At 42.0% G+C, this 25,358-nt stretch overlaps 1 protein-coding gene across 1 annotated transcript; it reads right to left on the bottom strand.

Annotated features, from left to right (window-relative positions):
* Positions 1-800: 800 nt before the first annotated feature.
* Positions 801-25,305, bottom strand: pibf1 (progesterone immunomodulatory binding factor 1). Its single transcript, XM_030070643.1, has 18 exons — positions 24,581-25,305; positions 24,221-24,321; positions 23,514-23,712; positions 22,849-22,968; positions 20,128-20,261; positions 19,044-19,152; positions 18,651-18,770; positions 18,500-18,561; positions 17,472-17,597; positions 17,098-17,196; positions 12,779-12,944; positions 10,231-10,381; positions 9,690-9,780; positions 8,842-8,944; positions 6,934-7,064; positions 5,522-5,606; positions 2,158-2,340; positions 801-1,408 (listed from the first exon to the last, which is right to left on the bottom strand). Exons 1-18 carry the CDS (start codon positions 24,842-24,844, stop codon positions 1,355-1,357), a joined length of 2,298 nt encoding a protein of 765 aa, XP_029926503.1. The 5' UTR covers positions 24,845-25,305; the 3' UTR covers positions 801-1,354.
* Positions 25,306-25,358: the final 53 nt, after the last annotated feature.

Here is a 25,358-nt window from a genome sequence, read left to right as displayed (position 1 = left end):
CCGCCCACCAAACCTTTAAAAAGGCTTTGATCATTCATTCACTGGCCACCGCCCTACGCTCCATCTAAATACATTCACAACATTGTTGCAAAGTGTCCACAAGGCGAGTAGAAACGCATAGTGCCTGACTGTGATTACTATATAAATATATACGTCATATTAAGGGATGTAGTAAAGGGTAAACCCACCTAAAGGCTACCCAGCTTTTTAAAATTTATTTATGACCCTCCACCCCACCACCCCCTTCAGCTTATATAAATCAAAATCATAGAAATTCATAATGTAGCCTATATATCACTTGCTAAATGACTGATTGGAAATTACATATTTTATCTTTTTTTTCCCCTTTCCATAATTGGCCTATAAGTGTAATTACAGCAATGTCACCACACATATGCTTATCTTAATCTCAAAGAATCTTGCCGTCCACAGCAAAGTAAACCATCTGTGGCAGCAAGGCATTTTTTTTTTTTTTTCCATTTTACAGGATATCCCGGTTTGTTCTCACAGTCTTGTCATACAGTTTAAATGGAGAAACTTGGAATCAGATAAGGAATGGACTTCTGACATCTGAGATCTGAGAAATGATATGATTTACAAATAATCACTGCAGATTTATACCACAAAATCTCTGTTTAAATTATTTCAGATATTCAGGGAGGATGGTGGATTTTTGGTAACTATGGTAGTCTGTCATAAAAAAAAAAAAAAAGAGTAGAGGGGAAATAATCGTAAACAGGGGATAGAGAAAGAAAGGGGGCTGACAAAATGGCTGGTCAGCTGTAGACCATTGAAGTCCTGTGGCTAAGTTTAATATGACACCAATAAGAACATGGGTCTGAAATGATAAAGGTATGCCTAGTATGTCTATATTTAAAGCCAAAGGAGTCTCAGCTCGTACAAATCAAAGGCTAAGGTTCTCTGTGAGAAGGCCAGCCATGCTGCTCATCTGCAGCCACCAGTGTTGGCTAACTTGGAATGGATGAGGAAATAATGATAGACAGACCTAATACAATAGCTGACTGCCAAGGCGGAGGAATTTTTGGGCAGTCAGTAAGCTGGGAATGTGTACCCTGTAGAAGGTAATACCTCTGGTTTTGGACCAGTGCTCTGGGGCTTTATTCTTCCTGAGTCAGACCCCAAATATGTAACAAAAAGATGATAATAACAAAACAATATTCCACAAATAACAGATCTCATTTTTATATATTTATATATATAAAAAAAAAACGTATTGACATTTGATGAGAAATTTCATTTGCATGTTTAAAACACAAAAAGTTGACAAAGGCATCAGATGCCATAAAGCCCTGAGTGTCTGTTAAAATCAGTGGTGACAGCACACGATGACTGGTCATTTGGGCTGGAGCTTCAGTTTTCGGTACCAGTCAGGAACTTCCTTATTGGTCTGAAGTGAAAAGAGACGAGCAGAGGAAAAACAGCAGTTAGACAAGCATGACGAGCATGATGGCTGCAGTTTATGTGGATTCTCAAGACATTCTCTCTTATTTTCCTGTCTTTCTAACTTTGTATTGACCTTTCTCTTAGAATTTTAGAGTGACAAAGTCAAAATAAATAAATAAATAAATAAAAATAAAAGAAGCAGTCATTAATAAAATATGCAGCCATTGTTAATACCATCAACAGAATTCAATAGAACTTAGGGTCAGAGATATAAAATGACTATTATTACTGGGACCAAATTAATAATATAGCGATTATTCTCTGTGTTTTTCAGTGTAACAAGTATTGTCATTCCAGCACAATAAAATATTGTAGTTTATTACTTTATTCTGGTTCAAAGGACTGCAGTAAAAACCTCAAATAAAACAACATACTGAATTTTAAATGGCCTGATGGATTACAAGATGAAATTCAAGCCCTTTAAGTCTGTCCTTCCTTAACATTTAAAAAAAAATAATGCAACATTATCATGCAGACTTGCATTTATGCTTCACAATTAAGCATACTGATACTAGACATGACTGTATTAAAGATTTCTGAGGAAAGTGTCACGCTGCTATATTGTATCAAGATTTTTTTTGTTTGTTTTGTTTTGTTTTGGTAAACCCGTAGTGCTGATTTGACTCAGCTTCTCTCCAGGGACGTTAACATGGTGTGATTCATGTGAGAGCGACGCCAGGAGACGATACTTACGAACACAGTTGGTTTGGGTCTGTTTGTTGGCTCTTCTTCCACTGTTGCTCTGCTGGTGCGTTTAGACTGCTGTTTCCCGGTGCCGGCGGTCCTGATCCCAGATCTGTCTGCCTCCAGCGGGCTCAGAGTGTTTCCCTGTCCCGACCGCATGCTGATCAGGACCTGTTTCATCACCGCCAGCTCCTGGACAACCACATGCAATTACTTATTAAATAAACAGGGATGTCACAAGGACAATGAACAAAAAGACAAAAACAATAATAAACAGCAGGAAAACAGGCATTTTCTAAGAAATGAGTAGGAGTGTAGCTTCTGAACAACTAAATCCCTGAGAAATTGTGATAAATCACATCCGTGCACCAAGACACACCAGATCCTCAACAGCTGGTTGTCAAACAATAAGACAAGAAAAACTGACCCAAGTCAGTGTGTTTGTCAAGAGACAGCTGAACTAAATCCTGAGGTCATTTCTGACCTGGGCTTTCTGTACCACATGAGCTGAAATTTTTTATTTCATCAGTGTAGCACAAACACACTGTATGAACGACATTTTGTATAGATACTCTGTGGCACAAAATGAGGCCCGACAATAATTTAAAATTGTGATGATATGATAATAATGTGATATCATGATAAACAATTATGTGGTCTACATTGATTATAAAAATATTTAATTTCATAACTGACAATTTAATTTATGAATAATTTTATGGAATATTACCTTAATGTATCCGTTTTGTGTGACACCACACTTGTGTCAATGCAATGAACATCTATTTGTTTATTTAATATGTGATTTTACCCAATAAGACATATCAAAAGAAAAAAAAATATTTCAACCATGACGGTGGTGGCACCACCAAGAACTTCTTAAGGTAATAGTGTTTCAAAACGGTGTGAATCATTAACATTTTTAAATATTTTTCTAAAACAGCAATGTGGTTCAATGTCCTGAACCTAAAGGTTAAATAGTTTAACTCTTTAAGTCCAACTGGGGGACCTTTTGCAGTGAGTCCAACAAGCCCAAGGGCCTGCTGGGGTGCCAGCAGAGCAGAGGGGAGAACTCCGGGCCATTTCACGGTTCTATTTATCACCCCAGAGGGCATGAGCCCTGGCATGTTTCTCTCTCTCGCTCTCTCTCTCACACACACACACACGCTCACACACACACACATCCATGGCATCCCAAACAGCCAGGCTAAGGAACAGCTGTCTATGACAGAGCACATACTTCATACACCAAACGGCTGGCTGGGGGTAAACGCTCACACATGCTCACAGACACACACACAGAGATACACACACAGACACACACAGACACACACACACACAAACCAGAGTGATCACTTCTTAATGAAGGACACATTTCAACACACTGCCACAACTTGCCTCATGTGAAGATCAAATGTCCTTTCATTTCACAGGGTTCCTACACATTTTCCATTTCCAAATTCCAGACCTTTCGAGACCTACATTGCCTACACATCTCAGTGGATCTTTTTCAAACTATGTTTTAGGGATCGACTGATTTTCAGGGCCGATACAGATTATCATTAATCAAGGATACCAAGAACCAATATTCAGGGCCAGTATTGTCTGGCAATAAATTTGTAAATTGCAGTGTCAAATTTTACGGTATTTATATAAGATATAAGATTTTTTTTTATTAAATTTAAAAAAAGAAAGAAAGAGAAAAAACAGAAAACAAACAAAAAAAACAGGAAAACAATGATTATAATTATTACACTTATATACTTAAACATCAGATGCAATAGACTGAAATGAAAATTATAACTTTTCTGTCCATCAAGAGGGTAAGTAAACACGCTCCTTTGCGTTTTTGATGAGACACTGCATGTTGACGATGTTTTCACAAGATCAACAAACTTTTTCCCTTCCATTTACTAGTGGTGGCTGGCTAGAGATGTCAAATAATTTCATACGGTTTGTACCATGCTATTTTCTCTGTTTTCGGATCCTTCTCCAACCACTAGATATGCCATTTCTCAAAAAAAAAATTGAATTTTTCCATCGTGCAGTCCTGGATCGGACGGCACAGCAAGTGCCACCGCTGAATTGCGCACTGCAATACGTACATGTATCAGAATCGCTTTGCCCTGTCCACTCAAAAGAAAACTTACTCACCTGTCTGCCCCAAATTTCAAGACAATCAAAATATGCTGGTTGTGTGATTCATTTATTACTGCAATTTCTGAAGTATACTTAGTATACTCCTGCTTTATAGAAAACTGTAAATCCAATTGAAAGTCTGGAGACCCGAATATTTTTCTCTTCTCTCTCTTCTTTTCCAACTATCAAAATTATATTCCATAGTTTTTCACATTAGACAGTGGAGGAGCCCTGGTGTCATGTGTAAAAAGGTTTTACACATCTTGTCACAGTTAGCAACAAACTCTCAAACAAGAATATATTGGTAAGTATACCTGGTCCATTTTATTTCTACAGAGCACAGCTTAGCACCCATGACTTATATAATAACAGGGTCAGACAGGTTCAAATAAGAAAATGCCACCATTATGAAACAAAGGCTGAAAGGCTACAGTGGCACAACTTCACCCACAAGGTGTATGGGGATGGGCAAGTAAGACAGCAAACAGATTCAAAAGAAGCAACATTTCAGTGCTCAGAGCTTTAACCCCCCGAGGAAGACCATGATCCACAAAGCAATGGTTTCAAGTTCAGCAAGTGTCACAGGAATTTCCTCTTTCTCACCGCTCTAAAACAAACCAGAATACTGGAATGGCACTGTAAGCAGGCAGGAGAGAAAGAAGCAGTCATAACGACACAACTTTCACAACACCTGCACCTGAGGTCTGTTATTCTATCAGGCTGGCGAGCTGCTAGTTAGGATCCAGTAGCTTGACTGAACTAACAAGTCAACAGTGAGCATGACGTCCACCACAACCTGTGCAAGTCTCCATGGATTATTTATTCATTTATTTATTTATTTATTTGTGTGATGTGGGGTGTCTAGAACATTGCTGCTTTAAAAAAGATTTAAAAATGACTTTTTTGCCTGTTGGTGGTGCTGTGGCAGGCCAATCACTTTCACTCTGTATATTCTGAATATCAAAGTAAAAACACATCATCCCCCAAAGGTTAATCTCATTTAGCTCATCAGTTTCCAACATATTGAACATGAAGCTTATTGCCCTGTTGACCTGGTGGTGGCACTGTGGTGGTCCAAACAGGGTCAAAATCCATCGCTCCCCGAAGTTTTGTTCAAAATAAACCAGCAGAGGCTCAGAAATGGATTGGACAAAGCCTGATCTATGGTACCTTCTTTTATCTTTGATTGGGGGGATAAGTAGCAAAACATGCACATCATCATAGTCATGGGTACCTCTCGATGATTGAGGAGTCTCTCCAGATCAGCAGCCATGTTGTTCTTCACCTGCTGCAGAGCATTCCTCTCTTTCCTCAGGGAACTACACACACACACACACACACACACACACATGCATACAAGCAAAACACAGGCAGAGTAGTCAAGTAAGCAAGTAAATTATTTAGCTCCTGCTTGAGTTCATATTCATGGGGTCAGGGTGCTGTCTATCAAGATTTAGCAGCAAGGTGACAAAGTGCCATTTATCTCTATTCATTTACATGATAACATTCAGATGCATGAGAAAAGAAGAACAACTGATCAAAACCAAGCACACACCGTACTAAAAACCAATGAATCAACTGATCTATAATCCTCAATCAACATAGTGATTTAAAATGGCAGCTCTTATGTGTAATGGCATGGAGGATGTAAACTAAGGCTATAAAAAAGTCTAAATTGTCCTGGGTGATGAATTGGTTTTCATTAGCTTCTTAGTTGTGTAGCATCTAAGAAAACCTTGAGCTTTCAACACAACTGCACAGGTGCTCTTTCCTGTGAAAAAAACAGCAAGAGGAAGCCTGTAATAATGGTGCCATAAAAGCAAATCAACTCAAAACCCCCCAAAATAACAACTTGGTAGCTTCACCACTTCAGCAGGAACTCAAGAGAGCACACTCAAGGGTGGTATAGCTTGACATCTGTCCTGGGAAGGTGTTAGAGAGCAGAGGAGCTTAGTGAATTTTGCACATTGCCTGACAAATATTGGACACATATAATGGTCAAGTACTGTGAAGTGATGGTATTTTTGAACTCTATGCAATACAAAGCCTGATTGCTTCCAAGTTGGAGGTTCAGCTACATTTTTGGGCTGAACCAATCTCCCCGGTGAGCTGCCTCTCTACGATTAAACAGACAGCGCTGTACAGCTAGGGAAAAGCTTCAATAGTTCTGTGAGAAGCTTGAGATGATTTAAGTGTTTTTGCCCTCTCCTGCTCACCCCAGGTGAGCGCTCAACAATACTGAGCTGCAAGAGGGAACCTGTACACTCTATCAGTGTGCATATTTCTCAGGCTGAGAAAAAGAAGGGGAACAAGGGAGATTTAGGTCAGTGTGGAGTTGGTGCATTGATGTGAAACGGTCACTAATGGGAGACTAAAAAAAAAAAAAAAAAAAAACACAAGAACACACAGGTCTGCACACAAGTAGAATCAGAAAGGCCTGAAAGAGTAAAGAGGAAGAGGTTGTGAAGGAAATCATGTGGGGAGCATTGGAAAATGAAAGCATACAGGTATAAAGGTTAAAAAGTTACCAAAGGAAGAGTGCGGCAAGCTACAGGAAGGCCAAGTGCGCCTCATTTTTACAGGATGTGTTTGTTAGTTCAGTTTATTCTTGAGCAGAGGGAAAAGAAAGTCTGTCCATTTATGTACCTGACATCGTCCTCCAGCGAGGCGATGCGCTTCTTCATCGTGTCAATCTGTGCGTCTCTCTGTCGCACCGTCTCAATCAAGTAGCTGTAGGGCTGCTGTGTCTGCTGCAACAGCCGGTTGGCTGCCGACAACTAAGAAGCAACACACACATGCACACTTACGCTTATTATTGTCCATGTGGCATAAGGCAATGACAGGAGTTTGTATCTGTCAGCATGACGTGCATTATACAGGACAAAGCTCTAACATCCATTTAAATGAGCTGATGTTAGTACTGAAGGGACATGTCAACCTTAAAACTGAATTTAAACCTGTTTAAATTGTTTTGCATGGTTCAGTCAATATCTGTGAGAGTTAATGACTTTGACTTTCTCAAAGCTAGGAAAAGAGTCTGACCTCCCTTATCTGAGACACTGGTTCAATAGACAATAGGCGTGAATTTCAATGGATGTTTATTTGAGCTTCGACATTTCAGAGAGCTTTGTTTAGAGTAGCACGTGCAAAGAGGTTATTATGCAAGTGCATGAATGTCATTATGTCTTCATATCTGTTGATGATCACATAACAGTCTGCATGTGCCTGTATCCAGTTAATTTTCAGTCAGCTCAAAATCTTGGAAAAAAGATAAAGTCACAGTGTTACATATTAAACCATTTTTACAGCCAGTAGTGTTTGAAGGTAAGCAGAGTGGGTGGGAGGAGAAGGACAATAGTTAGTTACTCAGGGCATCTGTGTGGGTGGTTAAGTGGTTAACACCCTTTAATATTCTTGTGAGAAAGGAAGTATAATTTCTCTTCCTTTCATGTGCTATGAATCAGATATTTGCGACGAAGTGTCAACTAATCAAAGCTGACAGCTGAATGGCTGGCTTCTTTAGTCACCCGTCAGCCCACCAATACTATTCTGCGTTGCTCAATTTCTCATTTCATTAGCCAAGATTATAAGGAACTATAAAGTGAAGCACACTGGCTACCAGAGCTGCCATTCGCCTGACCTATTCGGTGTTTTTCACCTTCAGAATACAAGTGAAGGCTGTGTGACTTCACAGGTACCCAGTCACACACAGACAAAATATACACACCCAAACTGACTCTCAGTGTTGCGTACACATGTGCACAGCGTGCCAAACAAAACAAAAGCCTTGGTGGTTGTTGCAATGAGTTGTTGGAAGAGTGCAGGGAATGGCCGTCACGCTTTTTGGTGCTGTTTTCCTCTCTGTCAACAACTCTGACAGGCACTAAGTCTCCAAGTTCTCACTCCTCTCATTTAAGCTCTGCGCTGTCTACTGCCTCTTCTCCCTTGACGTCCTTTAGTTTTCCTGACATGGCTTTAGAAGCTAGACTCAGGGCCGGTGGTTAAATTGGGACATAAGAATGTCAAAAAGCAAGCAGAAGTTGTTTAAAATACAAAAGAGTGACATATGAGGCAACCTTTGAAAAAAGCTAACCTGAACTGCATGGCATAGCGTCAGATCATGAAGTCCAAGAGAGCAATTACCTGTACTCTGACTACCTAACAGTAGACTGGCATGCCATGGTGTGAGAGGGTAAATGCTGGTTGATGAGAGAGGAGCATCAGACTTGACTCTGTAATAATAACACTATTATGTCATCAGAGAGCATGGTAATGGCCCATTGAAACAAATCATTACAGCTTTAACAGACACTCTAGTGAAGTAACCATGTTATTGTAGGACATTTGCAATGGTGAGAAAGGAGGCTCCAGAGTACATGTGTGTATGTTGCATGCACTGACTTGCAGTGTATTTTTTTTAAATACACTTACAGTTGATCCCACTAATGATAATCCCCAGCTACAGTAGACACACACCCTTGCCCTGGATGCTCTGTGTGTGTGTGTGTGTGTGTGTGTGTGTGTGTGTGTGTGTGTGTGTGTGTGTGTGTTTACCTCCTCAGAAATCTGCCCCGTCTGCGTGCTGTGTCTCTCCAACTCTCTCCTCAGTAACGTGTTCTGCTTCTCGAGCTGCAGGACCCTGCGGGCCAGGTGAACGCTGCACAATACCCACACAGGCAAAACACACAGCTTTTAAAAAAACATTCCCAAACATAAACACACACACAACTCACTGCAATTTATGCAACAGTGATAGTGGCAATTTGGGTTTTGGCTCACAGTCATGTTTAATTTGATCCCAGATGTGGTTGTAGTGTAGAATGTAGTGCCACAAGTTTTGTTGTTTGGATGTGGAAAATAATTTCTGTCTGAAAACCACATCTCAGTAATTGTTCACATTTGAGAAGAAAACATGGAATAAATATGAGTTTTGTTGTAATTCTGGGGGGGTTCAACCAATATGGGTTTTTGAAGCTTTATATTTTGCACCTACATTTAAGTTTAAGTTTAAATTTGGCTATTAAAGTTTAAATTTGTCTATTTACATGTTAAATAATTGGGGGCCAGAATATAGCAATGCAATATTCTGGTCGGACCTTACTTATATTTATCAATATTACCACTGTTATATGAGCATAGAGGAAATATTCTCACAAGGACACACACACACACACACAGGAGTGACCTATCAGTTTAATGTGTTGTCAGGTTTTACTCGCCTTTAGGTACAGGAACAAACACCAATTACACTCAGGAGTTATGTTTAGACTGATAAATTGGACTTGTCATTTTTCAAGCCTGACTATTACAGTATCTGGTTTTGAAGATGTGATAGGAATATGGCTCAAATCCCAATTTGGTGCAACCAGAACTGCCCTGTAATGCACTGTCACAAACATTACCTCTGTTTTAGTCTCCTTTTGGCGGTTGTGGGAACATTGGCTCCATAGCCGTACGAGAACAGAACTCGCTCTGCCTCCTCTTCATTGTCAACTGGAAATAGACAGAAACAGAAATACTATTATCATGAAGTCACTGTGGTTAATGCTAACTTGCTCTGCTTCTGTGCTAGGCTTCTGCCAATATAATGAACAAAGTCTGTAGCAAAATTCTGTTGCTTAAAACAAGATCTCTCTGCTCTCTTTCACATGTGTTTCTGCAACACTAACCAGATCCTTCACTGCCTATGTGAAACTATTGATTATTGTTATTGATGTATCCATCTTAATCCACTGACATGCTACCTGTAAATTTGAATTTTTATCACTTAAAGATCCCCCCATTGTTTGTTACACCCTAAGTAAACATGTTGATGGATATAAGCCCCCTGTTAAATGCACTTGAGAAGATTTTTTTGTTTTGGCCTATTCCTTATTCTTTTGACTCTCCAATAATGTTGTGTGTTTGTAATGGGTAATGCAAAGGGTAATGTCACATCCTCACTCTCAGCAGCCTGCATGGTGACCTGATCCAGCTCCTGCTCCAGCTTCTCATAAGTCTCCAGTCGAGCCGCCTGCTCGGCATTTTGAGCCTGCAGCTCAGCCAGCCGTTTCTCCGATGTCGTCTGCAGGCCATAAAACTCCTGGGTCAGGACCTGAGGTAGTGAAGGAAAGAGAGAAAGGGTGAGCAGCTGAGGGGAGTGAAAAACAGACAATGAAAAAGTGTGTGAAGGAGAGACAGAGAAGGAGTGAGGAAGAGAAAAAAGGAGAACAGTGAGGATGAGACAGAAAGGGAGTACAAGAAAGTGTAGGAGCAAAGAGTGAGGAAGAGAGTGAGGGTGAGAAAAGGGGCGAGGAAGAGGAGCTAGGGAAAGAAAGCGGAAGTGAGGGAGGCATTATTGCTCTGTAGCTGACCCTGTGCTTTGACTGTCTTGTGGACAGGGTTGAGCAAAAACATTGATTTCTCATTCAAGGAATCATAGTGAAATAAGCATTTCATTTTGTTGTCAGTGACGTTGATTATTGTGTGTGATGTGCATTAATTGAGGATTTTATGCCTTGCTTTCAGTGATTAACTATGCTGTTTATCACTGACATGCATGATGTACATCGTATTCTTTGTGCTGCTTGCTCCACAAGTAAAGCCTGACTACAATGGTAACAAAAGCATCAATGTTGATCAAGTTATAAATGCTGTTTTTAAAATGCTGCTCACTGCTGAGAACATTGTACACTTCATTTTCATGCGATAGCACTGAAAGAACAACCTGACAGATAATCTGCCTGTGATGTTGACTCATGAATGTGTTGACTACTGATGACGACATACATTGTTTTCTGTGCTGTTATGATAAATTTATAAATCTACCAGAAAATGTGTACATGTACTTTTCACCATCACAAGCCTGTGAGTGTATTTTCTATTTTCATACATTTGCCGTAACACCAAATAGTTGAATTAAACTGACTGTAGCCCTCTCCTTTGCGCTACTGGAGAAAAACAAAGAGCAAAAGAACAGAGATAAAAAGAATAAGAACTGAAAGCAAGCCCATGCCCACACTGTTTCAAATCTAGCTGATAAGTTACTGTCAACAGATATTCTTCAGCTGATACCTGCCACAATTCAAATACAGCAGTATAAGCCAGGCTGTAATTCACTGTGTTTTCAGAAGAAAGATGTCTAACTCAAGTGCCAAACTGCCATTTTGACCTGACGCTTTACAGAGTTTTACAATTCCACCCACTTGCTCCAACACACCGGATGGACCTGTTGCCTGCTTGTTCATAAGCAATATATCATTATACCATACATATTACTGTGGTAGGGCAGAGGTTGAGCGCGGGTTGAGACCTGCACTCAGTTAACCCCTCCTGCACCTGTGTGTTACAAGAGAGGAGCCGTGCTGCAAAGAGAAGCACAGCTTTACAAGCTGGCAAGAGAGGAAGCCTGGACAGGACACATGTATAAAGACTGGCTCAAATTATTCCCAAGAGGGGAGAATTTATCTCTAACAACAGCAGAGTCATCCCCAAATGGGGTTACATTAATTTCAGCACAGTTTGTGTGTATTTTGTGGTATAATAAACACAAGCAACAACCACAGCACCTTCTCTACTGACATTCCTGGTGTTCACAAAAACAAAGTGTGGGGGTATTTCAGGCCTCCACTGGGCTTTCTCTTTGATTCACTCATTACACAAAAACCCACTGGTGTACTGGACCTGATTGAAGAACGCCAGGAGGATGGTCCAAGTATAAATATGGCTGAAATTCAATATAACCAGGACCTGTGAGTAAAATACCATTCACTGTGTTAACTGTGTTTAGAAAAGAATGCTCCAGGGACAGGAACATGAACAGCACCTGTAGACCAGAGTCAGCAAGATGAAACCATTTCAAAATGCTGTAGCGTGATCTTACCAGGTTAAAACACTGCAGATTTACTATCAGAATTCAAAGAGCTGAAAAAGCTGGGCTACAGCGGTGAACATTACCACATTACAAAATGTATATACATGTCACTATGTCTGATAAGTCGGTGTGCAACATTTTTCCAGTGTGTTCACAAGTAACATGTCAGGATTTCATTATGAGCAGTATATGGGCCCACATGTGGACTTGTATTGTATTAGGGAGGAGAACATGAATTTTCTATTAAAGCTTTACTGTGGAAATATTGATTTATATGGAGGTTGACACTGGATTATGTGAGTTAACAGGTAGTAAATGATTTTATTGCTCAAGTTTTAAACTTCCTAAACTTTATTGTACTGATTTGTTAAGCTAATCACTGTGTTTTCCGGTGACAAGTGATAAATTATGCAGCCATCTACCCTTTAACCAAGAAATTAGCAGGTTAGATGGCTACATAAAAGAGGGTGGAACTGCAATTTGCAAACATTAAACATTATTGTAAGGTCACTTAGCTGAAATAAAAAATGAGAGCGAGGCAGAGAGCAAAGATGCAGAGATAAAACTCATAAATGGAGTCACCTTTCTACTGGTAATCACTGAAACCTTTTTCATCTCCTCTGTGTGTTTACACAGTACCTCAAGTTTTTTCTGCTGTTTCTCACATTCCACCTGGCACTGGGCGAAGGCCTTGGCCGTCTCTTCCTTGACCATATGAGCGCGCTCAGCCTCAAAGGAGTGCAGCTTGGCCTGGTTGGACAGTTCTGCTACCCGACTGTCTGTACCCAGCTGGAGCTGACGAAACCTGGACACATGGAGAGACACAAGCACACACACCTCACTAAATAATATGAATGCGAGCAGCTATGTGGAATAGTGGATGTGGATATGTGCTTTGTTACAGGTACTTTTTCTGTATGTGTTCACCTCTTGACAGGTCACTGGGCTAATAAAGTATTTACAGTATATCTCTTATGAAGTATTCACAGTGTGTCTTTCAAGATGCTAACCAATTCATCCCCCCCACTAGGCCTCTGATTGAGCTACGACATGCCTGAAAGTTTTTCTCAAAATCTTAAATGATGTTGTAGTGGCTACATTAAACAAAAATGTGTCATTAACTTTATTATTTCTCTTACTGCTCAGGTCCACAGTTGCTGGTTTCTGACTGCTGGCCTCCTGTATGATAACATGACAGCCTTGCTGGCAAGAAACCAAGAAGTTTGTGTGTCTTGGTCTTGTGCAATTGACAATTTGGAGTTTTATGCTTAAACAAGGTGTGCAGTGGCATCTAACAGCATAACAGGTACTATACAAAGTCACCAAGCAGGAAAGTCAAAGTCCTAAATCATTTGGTTATAGAGCAGCATTTCTCAATTATGCTCAGGGCAGTGTTTCATCTTGTTATGTCTTGAATGAGTTTAGCTGGAAGCTAGACAAAGGTGTTTCTACTTAAGAGTTTGATCATCAGAAAAAGAGGGGGTGGGGGTGGGGGCATGATAGCCTTGTGACATAAATGCATTTACACATGCATACACACACACACACACACACACACACACACACACACACACACACACACACACACACACACACACACACACACACACACACACAAACACACACACACAAACACACACACACACACACGGACTTTATCAAGCCACGGAGATAGGCTGAACAATATTAATAACCCTCGATTACAGCTGAGCTGATGGGATTTCATCATCCATAAAGCGCAGGCCTGAGCTGCGTGCTCACTGTGACAGACATGTACACATGATCAACATTTTATAGCCATTTTTGTCAATGGAAGGAGCATTCTGAATGCTGTAACTTTCTCACAACCGTATTCTTTAAGTGGGCTGTAGTGAGCCACGCTCTATCCCTGCCCTAATTTGCTGATGGTAATGAGTTGGCAATATCTGCAGCTACGTCTGCAGCTACGCCCCCGACTAGCAAGCTCCCCAAGGCAATTTCTCCACAGCACGCTCAGGCCTACTACGGAGGTGCAAATGGAACACAGCTCTAAATACTTTGTGTTTTTGTACAGGCTCTACAGCATGCTCTTAGCAGCGGCAGGCGTGTTCGCCAGCATTCTGAAATGGGGCGCTGAGATTTTAGCTGTCCTTCCATGCTAGAATGATCACTGACGCCATTTCAAGCTTGTCCGCTTCATTCTTTGCCCCAAAAATAGAGGCATGCGTGGGGTTAGGGGTTAAAGGCTTGTGGCTAGCATCTGTCATTGCTGGCTTGGGATGCGACGCAGAGTGGGAATGTGATCGCAGCAGAGTGAGAGAGAGTGAGAGAGAGAGGGAGCGGGAGAGAGAGGGAGAGAGAGAGAGAGAGAGAACCAGAAAAGGGGGGCAAGGAATGACCAGCAGCTGGTGGTTTGGATCTGGAGGAATGACTGGCATGTTGAAGTCACCAGTAGAAACCAAGTGACACAGACACCAAAGCTGCTGCTGCTGTGTGTTAGACATATTGCAACATACATATGCAATACTTCATTCATAATAAAACTGCAACATGAATTGTGATATATTGTTGATACAGTTTTTTCTACATTGTTTTTTTCTTCAGTGCTTGGAAGAAAAAAGTAACAAGATTTTGGTCATTTACAACTTGATTCCGCATTTGGTCATTTTGAGTAACATTTAAGACAGGCGACTTGATTTAAGTGCCGGGGATATTGCACAACAGCAGAATATCTTTTTTAGGATCTGAAGCACCTTCTCCCCTGAGAAAATGCTGGCTTGATCTGTGTGTGTGTATATGTGTTGTGTGCATGCGTGTCAGGGCTCACAATGCATCTGCTGCAATATCCATGCAAGAGGTGGAAACACCCCCACCAGGCCATGACCCTGAGGCAGCTTTTGAGGCAACACAGAGATGGGCAATGCTGTCTGAAGCAGAGACAGGGACAGGCAGCATGGACAAGTATCACTGAGGATGTTTGTGATTAAAGTGTGATTAAATTATTATCATAATAAGAAACTTAATATACCACTTTTCCAAACAAATGCCTAGAAAGGACAGGGAACAGCTTTTCTTACGCTGTTTTCCAATAACAAGAAAAAACCTAGAGTGTAAAGAAGCAGCCTAGAAGTATTGGCCATCTTTTTAGCAGGATATTTCCTAAGCAAATAACTTGTCTCTCGTCCAGCTCAGCAACCTCGCTTTCACTTTGTGGTCAACCAGAAGTATTTCATTCCTGAGAGGCAGGCAGCCGGGTCACAGACATTAGCTGGTGGAAAACTGACCTTTCACCCCTTTGTCAACTCTTGACTTATAGGTGACCCTTTGACCTGACCATTACACCAGAGCTTTCATGTGATTTTTAGTAAAGAGCTTGTAAACCACAGCCACCTCAGGCCTGCCACACCCACAACACGCACTAATGACAGGCTTTCACTTGCTCACACACAAACACACACACACACTTGAAAGCACAAGCACACAGTGTTCCGAGGATTCCCAGCACGTCAAGCTGTCAAAATCATATAAACTTACTGTATACAACAGTAATGCACATAGCTGGAACCAAGTGTTTGTTTAGTGCAGTGATGACAGGATGCTTGTATTGATTACACAATTTTGATTTCATACATCTCCACATGACTTTGCTCATTTACTTACAAAGTGGAGCAGTAAATTTAAAACCTGATGCGGCTGACAGCGACAACAGAAACTGGACAACCTGGCAGGCTTGGCAACTTGAGTGTCTTTGGTATACGGCCATGAACTGCTGAAAAAGTGAGGGTGCCATAAAAGATAGGTTTCTGGCTAGATACTTTGAGGCCAGGAGACAGTGCTTGCAGACACTGCCTTGTTGTCATTTTCCTGGAGCCAAAAAAGCCAGAATGACCATGTGGTCATTTCTAGCAGTAACTTGGAAGTTTCAGCCTTCCAAGTAGTAAAAATCCCCTTGAATGGCCACACAACTCAGAATTCTGAGCCTGGAAACTCTTGGCTGTCTCGGAGCTCCAACCTCCCTGAATTGTCATTCTTGGACATCTTTGACATTTTGAAACAAAGGTATAACAGCTATTCCAAAACGTCTGCTGTTATGAAACATAATATCACCCTGGTTAACCACCAAATGACTGCCGCACTGCACATTGGGAAGTGTAGTTTGATCTACCCCAACCACTCAGGCACCCTGAGGCAGGAATTGGGAAGTTTTGAAATATAAACAAACTTTCCAGCTCTCACTTGTCATGAATGCACAGTGGAGCCAAGGTGACATGATAAATGGACGACCTGTCAATCAACGTGAACCACAGCTCCAAACAACTCTGTGTCACATTCTATTAGTGGGACAATCTTTTTTATTTTTAATTGCTATAAGGTGACACATTAGTAGAAGTAGAAGTGTGATCAGCAACTGAGATTATTATTTCATGATGAAAAAGGTATTGACTATTTAGCTAAAAGTTGGGGCTGTGGTTCCACTGACTTGCATGGAGTTCTTCTGGAGCCAGCCACTAGATGGCATTACAAGAACTGTCTCTGCTGCCACCGCTGCATTGGATTCAAAATTCACTTGAGATTTGGCTGTTTGTATACAGCATAAATGCCAACAGTGCACTCTTGAAGTAACTTACATTGAGTGCAGCACCTAAAAGACCAGCAAGGCTGTCAAAGAATGTGGCATTTGCTAAAAGGCTACATTATGTCATGGCAGTGATGATGCAATCGCCCTCAAGCATTTACCACTGTCTAAAATCGACCAAAGTGACTTGATCTCTGAATGGCTGCTAAAAAGTTGCTGTCTAAGTAAGAGGCTGTGTGAAATGATTTCACATCAAAAGATGGAAATACAAGTCAAAAGATTGGTCTATTGGCTTTTATGTTCTGACTGACTAATCCTAACCCCTTTAAACTATACCAAATTGCACTTTTAATCAGAAAAATGAATGTCTAAATATTTGAAATGTGCAAAGTGAAATACTCACTGTTCCAGTAGTTGGTCATATCTGGACTGGGTGTCTCTCTCAGCAGCCACGGATCTGTCCTTCTCCAACACTGCATTGTCTCTGGCTTCACGCAAGTTCCTGATCATAACACACACACAAACATAGCAATCAGTAAGGTGTTTATAAGTGTGGCATTAGATATTTCAACTACCAGGTTTAAGATTTACATACTAGTTGACTGAATGACAATATGGGACATTTTAATTATATATAATTGCATGACAGGAACCAAAGGTGCACAAATTCCCATGATTACGATAACAGTACTGTAACAACTTGTTTTGATGTGTGGTTTAATTCATAACTTTTTTACATATGTATGTATGCTGTGGCGTCTCAGACAAGAGCGGTACCTGTTCTCCCTCTCGTACATCTCCCTGGAGGTTCTCTGCAGGTTGTCTATTTCCTGACTGGTTTTCAGCCTGATGTTCTCCAACTCTTCTCTCAACTTGGTCTCATACTCTGACTTGTAGTGATCTCTGGAATGCAAAGAACAGGAAAAACTTGGATCCAAATGTGAAAAGAGATGTGAACACAACTACAGCTGCAAGAGTCTGGAAGTATGTCAACGGGCTCATGGTGCACACAGAAACACAGAATGCTTTTGACCATAATTAACAGCAACAAACAAAGTTTGAAGAATGCAGAGAAAAAATGCTGTCACATTTTCTTAGCCCAAAGTCACATCAGAGTTGAGAGAGAGCTGAGCTGATTTCTACAAATAGATCCCAGGACTTCTGATGTGGTGAGATTACACTGATTAGATGTGATTATTGATTGCAGCATTACATAATACATTTTTGTTGATTGTTTGCTTCACAGACGACATGTTTGCAATTAGAAAAACTTTACAGAGTACAAGCAAAAAAAAAAAAAAAAAGCCAAGAGGACGTTAATTTCATTTCATTTCAACACATGCATTATCAAATCATGAGATAAACCTAACGCATGCGATGCCTAAACTGAAATGAAATGCAACTACACAGGAATGATGCAATGGCAACTGATTCTTCCATTTGAGATCAATGAACAGACATTAGAGAGTAATGTATGTGGCGCACAGTCAGCTATACTGCGGTGTGCCCCTGAGGCTGCGAGGTCAAGTAGCTTGTTCATGGATACACTGACAGGTCAGGAGAGCAACACGCAACACTGTTTTTTTTAATAGTCTGAGGTCTGGATCACATTTACTCACATGGGAGGACCGAGCCAGAGCCCCTCTAGTTGGTGGGCAACCTACCTACTAAGACATCTAGACACTCCATGCAGAAGTCAGGTCTTTGTTTGGTCTAAGACTTCAAGGTTTTCAAGTATTTAATATGAAAAAATACTGTTAGACTGTTAGATATGCCTGAATGTCTGATGGTCACGGAGACCTCACCTGGATGCCACATATTTTTCATAAGCCTCCTCTCTGGCCTTCTTGGTGTCTTCTAATTGGACCTGCACCACAGAAACAAAATGTGAGAGCTTGATAGATGAGGTTTCTTATGAATAACAGCCGTTCACATTAGCTGTCCAACCCTACAAACCTGCAGCCTCTCAAGGCGGTCTTCCTCATGTGCACAGCGTACACTGAGCTCCATGTTCTGCCTGTGCAGGTAGTCCTTGTCTTTCTGCAGCAGAGTCACTGATTGCTGCAATGTTGCCACCTGCAGGGCAAAAAGAGAAACATACTCTGGTATTTGAGTGTGTCCAATAAATAGATATCATGAGGACAAAGCGGTAAAAGCAGGAAACAATGTTAAGTGGAAGGGACAAAAGAATTGACATAAGAAATGAAGAGTTGCATGTACAAAATGCCTGAAACAGGGAAAAAAAAGACAAAACCCACATCTCTGCACGGGTAAGAAAAGATATCTAAAAATCCATGTTTTTTTTGTTTTTTTAAAAAAAAGGTACAGTATTGTGTATATGTGAAGTACCTCTTTGCTGAGGCTGTCCCTTTCCCTGGTCTGTGCAATGTGAGTCAAGTCTAGAGTCTCCAGTCTCTTCCGCAGCTCCTTCACCTCTGCCTCGTAGCTGTCACGTTCACTGCAAGCCACAGAACAAACACTAGAGTTACTCTAATGGTGAACCAGCAGCATAACCAGAAAAAAAGTATAATTTCCATTTGATACGAAAGGCTAAAGGACAGTGTTATAACTAAGAGAATCAGTGAACAACGTCCCACAAAGCAACTGCCATACATACTGCCTGGTGTATCAATGCAGATTATATTTCTCTTATGCAAGTGTAAAATTCCCGTAAGTACTGCAAATAATGCAAGCCAACGAACAGACAGATTCCAGCTCTTATTGAGGAGCTTCTCACAAACACCTAATAATACCAAAGCAATTACACACACACACACACACACACACACACACACAATACACTAAAGAGGCCTTCAAACAGTTCTATCAAAACCAAAACCAGACCCTTGACTGTCTAACCCAGACCAAAACCAGACCTCTCTTCAAATCAAATGAAAGAAAATAAAATGAAGTAGAACAGACCTGGCCTCATGTAGACCTAGATCTCACTACAGCTGTCTTGCAAGCCAGGACGGTATGTTTATATTGTAAAATATATATGTGTGTGTAAATGGTAAATGGACTGCATTTCTATAGTGCTTTTCTAGTCTACTGACCACTCGATCTGATGGCAGAGGCTGCCATGCAAGGCGCCATCATGAGAGGCGAGGTGTTCAGTATCTTGCTCAAGGACACTTTGACACACTCTGGAGGAGCCGGGGATCATGCCAGGAACCCTCCGGTTACCAGACGAGCGTTCTACCACCTGAGCCACGCCGCCCCATGCCGCCGTGTGTGTGTATCTGTAACTATCTATATCTGCCTTTATCTATAGATAGATATCTATAGATATGTTTGCGTGTGTGTGCATGTGAAATTCATTGCAATATGATTTTTTTTTTTACCGTATTGTTCATCCCTAGTGTCTGGCATGCCTCTGTGGTTACAGGACAGTATCAATCATAATCTCTCTCACACAGACATGCACACACACCGTTTGAGGTTGGGGTAGTTGTCTCGGCGGTAGTCTCCCTCCTGGATCTGCTGTTTGGTGTCAGCCAGCTCCAGGGTCAGTCTCTGGCTCCTCAACTCCAGCTCTGCACGCAACCGCCGCTCCTCCTCATAGCTCTGCAGGCACACACACACAGGCACACACACGTGCAAAACAGCATTTATACACACGGAGCATCCACTTTATTAGGTACACTGAGCTAGTACTGGGCAGGACAAGACATTTTCCCCTTCAGAGCGGCATGAATTCTTCAAGATGTGTATTCAACAGGGTGGTGGGAACTTTCCACAGGGATCCTGGTCAATGCTGACTTAACGGCACCTCACGGTTCCAGCAGATTTTTCAACAACACATTCATACATCAAACATCCCAAAGGTGCTCGATTGAGTTGAGACCTGCAGTCAGCAAGTGTTTAGATATGCCGTTGGGTTCAAACGATGCTCAGCTGGTACCAAAGAGTCTACTGTTTGCCAAGAAAACATTCCCAATACCATTACACAACCAGCAGCCTGTGCCTTTGACACCAGGCAGGAGGGAGTCATGTTATTTACACCAAAGTCTGGACCTCTTGTCAGCATGTTGCATCACTGTCTCATCAGCCAGGCATTTTTGTCCACAGGGCTGCCACTGACTGGATGTTTATAAACCGCACACTCTCTGTAAACTCTAGACACTGGACTGTGTGAAAATCAACAAAGGCTGAGCAATGCTAAGATGCTGTAAGTGACGTGTCTGGCACCAATGATCAAACCAGCTTGCTTAAATCAGATTTCTTGCCTATTCTCACATTTAGCTGACAGCTCACTGAAACTCTCTGCTCTTTTCTGTATGGATCTGTGTTCACAAACTGATAAAGGATACAAAAGGCAGCGGCTGGTTTGTATGCTGTGCACACATACATATCCTCTAGAGCTGCAACTAATGATAATTTTCATTACTGATTAATCAAGAGGAACAATGTGGATTCTGTCCTGGCCGTGTAACAGTGGACCAGCTCTCCACTCTTGCACAGATACTGGAGGGATCATGAGAGTTTGACCATCCACTCTACATGTGCTTTGTGAATTTGGAGAAGGCTTAGGACCGTGTCTCCTGGGGGGTCTTATGGGGGGTGCTGCAGGAGTACTGAGCACTGCTGCAGGCCATTCATTCCCTGTATAACTGCAGTGAACGCTGTATCCGCGTTCTTGGCAGTAAGTCAAGCGTGTCTCTACTAGGTGTTGGACTCCGCCATGGCTGCTCCCTGTCTCCAATTCTGTTTGTGATCTTCATGGACAGGATTTCAAGGCACAGTCCGGGTGTGGAGGGTGTCCAGTTTGGTGCCCACAAGATTGCATCCTTGCTCTTTGCAGATGATGCGGTCCTGCTGCCTTCATCAAGCTGTGACCTTTGGCATGCACAGGGGCTGTTAGGGTTAGCCGAGTGTGAAGCAGGTTGGATGAGGATAAGTACCTCTAAGTCCGAGGCCATGGTTCTCTGTCAGAAGAAGGTGGTTTGCCCTCTCCAAGCAGGGAGTGAGCTACTGCCTCAAATGGAGGAGTTCAAGTATCTCAGGGTCTTGTTCATGAGTGAGGGTAGAATGGAGTGGGAGACTGATCGATGGATCAGGGCGGTGTCAGCAGTTATGCGGTCGCTGTACTGGACCATCGTGATGCAGAAGGCATGGCTCTCAATATACCGGTTTGTTTTTGTTCCAACCCTCAACTATGGTCACGAGCTCTAGTGACCAAAAGAATTAGAGGCAGAAATGAGCTGCAGAGATCAGATTCCTTTGCAGGGTGGCCAGGCGCACCCTTAGGAATAGAGTGAGGAGCTTGGACATCCGCAAGGAGCTCAGAGTAGAGCCGCTGCTCCTCCATACTGAAAGGAGCCAGCAGAGGTGGCTCCCAGTGGAGATGTTCTGGGTGCAACCACCTGGGGAGACACCCTGGGGCAGACTCAGGACACGCTGGGGGGATTATGTATCCCGGCCGGCTTGGGATATATAATCCCACTAAGGAGCTGGTGGACGCAGCAAAGGGAAAGACCGTCTGGGCTGACTTCCTCAGCCTGCTGCCACCACGACCCGGTTCCGCAAAAGCACCCAAAAATGAATGAATGAATGAATGATTAATCTGTTGACTACTTTCTTGAGTAATCGATTAATTGTTTGGTCCACAAAGTGGTGAAAAACATTGATCAGAATTTCCAACAGCCCACAGTGACATCCTCAAATGTATTGTGTTGTCCCAACCAACAGTCCACAACCAAAAGATATTTATTTTACTGTCATAGAGAACTAAAGAAATCAGAAAATATTGATATTTGAGAAGCTGGAATCAGAGAATTTAGAAATTTTCTTCTAAACAATGACTCAAAATGATTAATCAATTATCAAAATAGGTGGTGATTTAATTTAATAGTTAGCATCTAATTGATTATTTGAATAATCGTTGCAGCTCCAATACCCTCTTTGTCTATCTAAATAGTGATCACACCAAGAAGCTGACAAGTACAAAATGTAATAAAGGAAACAAGTGGTGATGAAATCAAATACCAGAGCAGTGTGTAAAAATATCTCACCTCAAAACAAATAACAAAAAAAAATAAAATAAAATAAAGATGACAGTGTGGAAGTAAAGCGTGCGATATCAAAGCCTGTGTGTGTGTGTGTGTGTGTGTGTGTGTGTGTGTGTGTGTGTGTGTGTGTGTGTGTGTGTTACCTCCAAAAGGGCCTTCATCTGGGTCCTGTGTGTGTCCAGCTCGTCCATCAGACTGCCTTTCTTCACATGGAGCTCTGCCAACTCGACCCGCAGGGGAGTCACCAGCTCATAGAAACGCATCTGAGCACCACACAAACACAAAATAAATAAATAAATAAATAAATAAAAATCAGAATTTGTCAGCAGGTAGATATCATCAGTGCTCCATCTTCCTTTCCCCTGAATCATGACAGCTTTGAGCTTAATGTGTCAAGCATCCTCTGCATCAAGGGTTTTCTCTGTTTATTCAAGCATCAAGTGGCACACCTAAATGTTTTTTTTTTTTCTGACCACTTCGATAAAACATAGAATGTGTGGCCCTCTCTCAGTGCATGTCTTATGCATAAACCACTGCTTATGGATTCTGAATGGGTCCTTCTGTTTAACACACACTTGCATAAAATCGACAGCAGTATTACCAGTTAATCTTATCAAGACCCAGGGACAAACTACTCATATCCTTAACGATCCCCATCATTCATTCATTAATATTTTAACTGGCAGGACAGTCAGTTTGATGCCAAGATCTTCTCGACAACATTATAAGCTTCTCTCCTCTCTCCCATCACTCTCAGCAGGGTGCAGCAGGGAGCCACAGTGTTTCAGAAGACCTTCCAGTTACTTACAGCTACATACTCAGGTATGGAGAGTTTGTCCTCAGGGAGGTCACGGAGCTCCTGGTACCTGCCCTGGCTGATGTCCAGGTCCCTGAGAGACCTCCGCAGCTCCCCGGCCCGCTCACACAGCTGCCGGTTGGTCTGCTCCAGCTGCTGCTGCCTCAGCAGGATGGCCTCCATCTCCTGCTTTCGCAAAGCCTGCTGCTTCCTGCAGACACAGGTCAAGGTCGAGACAATCTCTATTTGCCTAGTTCAAGATTGCACTTCCCAGCAAAAAGGCAAAATACAGAATAAAGACATTTATCTTGGTTGAAACTTTATTCAGGTTATTCAGGGAGTTTGTAAATGAAATAAATATGAGTTTTAATCTGTTGCTTGTTTTACACTTATATTAAGTGACCTGCTGCAAGAAAAAAAGGTCACACATGCCAGTTTCACAATCAGCCAAATATTGACAGTAAAAATGATTTTGCACCATTACTGATATTGCTTTAAAGTTGACATTGGCCAGAATATCAATTGATACTTTGTTTGAAGTATACAAACCATAATGGCATGCCTTTTTGTGAACTTTTTCAGATTCCTGTGCAATTTACAACATCTGTAAGAGCTGCAGATGATGAAATGATGGCATTAAGTTTGTTTGTTTGTTTGTTTGTTTGTTTGTTTTTTCGCTTTTGTGTAGCTCTGCTTCCCACTGCTTTCATCTCCCTCACCTGTTCTCCTCCTGAGCAACTTTGAGCTGGCTGTCCAACCTCAGGGCCAACACTTGTTTCTGGTGAAGAGCATCGTTTAGCCTCTCCTCCAGCTCCTCAATCTGAAACACACCGACACAACCCCAAATCGGAATCAGGATCAGAAATACTTCACTGATCCCCAAGGAGAAATTGGGTCAGTTGTTGTAGTTCAAATTCTCAATAGAAGAATTAAATTAGAAGAAATCGAAAACGCCTGTACCTATTACTCACAGTCTTCTTTGTATCTCTAGTAAAACAGTTCAACAAGAAATTAATGCTGCAACTGGAAGTCTAAATGTGGTTCCTCTTCTTCGTCTAACACTTTTTTTTTTTCTTTACCTTGGTCAGATGGTCGACCTTCATGTTGTCTATCACCAGGTTCTTCTGGGACAGCTCTATCTTCAGCAGCTGGAGGCTGTGGAGCAGCTCCTTCCTCTCGATCAGCTGGCGGGTCACCTTCTGGGAGCCGTCCCGCTGCTCGTCGGACGAGGAGATGTCCTCCGTGGGCACGGTGGTCTCCAGGCTGATGTCCTCCGACTCCACGTCCAGGGAGCTGGACACGTTGGCCAGTTTCGTCTTCGTCTGCTGCTTTTTAGGAGGCATTTTTGGTCTCGAGTGTCCTCTTGTCTAACTTTGCTAGCTAACCTTACTTATCCTAGTTAACATGAGCTGGTTAGCGGGTCACAGACTGGAGGATTACAAAGTGAACAAGGAGTTCAGGGGCATCGCGATGTTTGTTTCCTTGCGAGCAGCTAAACGACGCATTCACCGCGTTAATGTCGTTTAACGTTTCAGCAAAACAAAAGCGGAAAACAAAGTTCAAACCGGTATATACCACACATTACTCACGAGTTAACCCTCACAACAAGACGGTTCAAGCTGCGAAGCGTAAATAAAACGTCGCCCCCCGCGGCTGACACGAACAAATGGTCGGCTGTTTGTGTTTTCAAGGGTCCCGCTCCGAGCCGAGGGCTAACCGCCAGCAGGGTTTGACTTTGACACGGAGGGTGTGGAGCGGCGCACGGACCGACAGACAGCCTAACAATAACGACCCACGGCTACAGCGCCCCCTGCAGTCGTAAACACACACTGGCGTCAACATCCGATTGTTTGTACT

Source organism: Myripristis murdjan, chromosome 15 (genome assembly GCF_902150065.1).
Source record: "Myripristis murdjan chromosome 15, fMyrMur1.1, whole genome shotgun sequence".
NCBI classification, from domain to species: domain Eukaryota; kingdom Metazoa; phylum Chordata; class Actinopteri; order Holocentriformes; family Holocentridae; genus Myripristis; species Myripristis murdjan.
This window is presented reverse-complemented; position numbering and strand designations above follow the sequence as displayed.

What these genes read in the sequence shown, in the direction of transcription:
- pibf1 (XM_030070643.1), bottom strand. Translation starts at nt 24,844, where the DNA reads ATGCCTCCTAAAAAGCAGCAGACGAAGACGAAACTGGCCAACGTGTCC. An exon ending in AGATGAAGGCCCTTTTGGAG is followed by an intron (nt 20,262 to 22,848) that starts GTAACACACACA and finishes GTGTGCCTGCAG; the next exon opens with AGCTATGAGGAGGAGCGGCG. An exon ending in CACCATGCAGGCTGCTGAGA is followed by an intron (nt 9,781 to 10,230) that starts GTGAGGATGTGA and finishes GTCTATTTCCAG; the next exon opens with TTGACAATGAAGAGGAGGCA.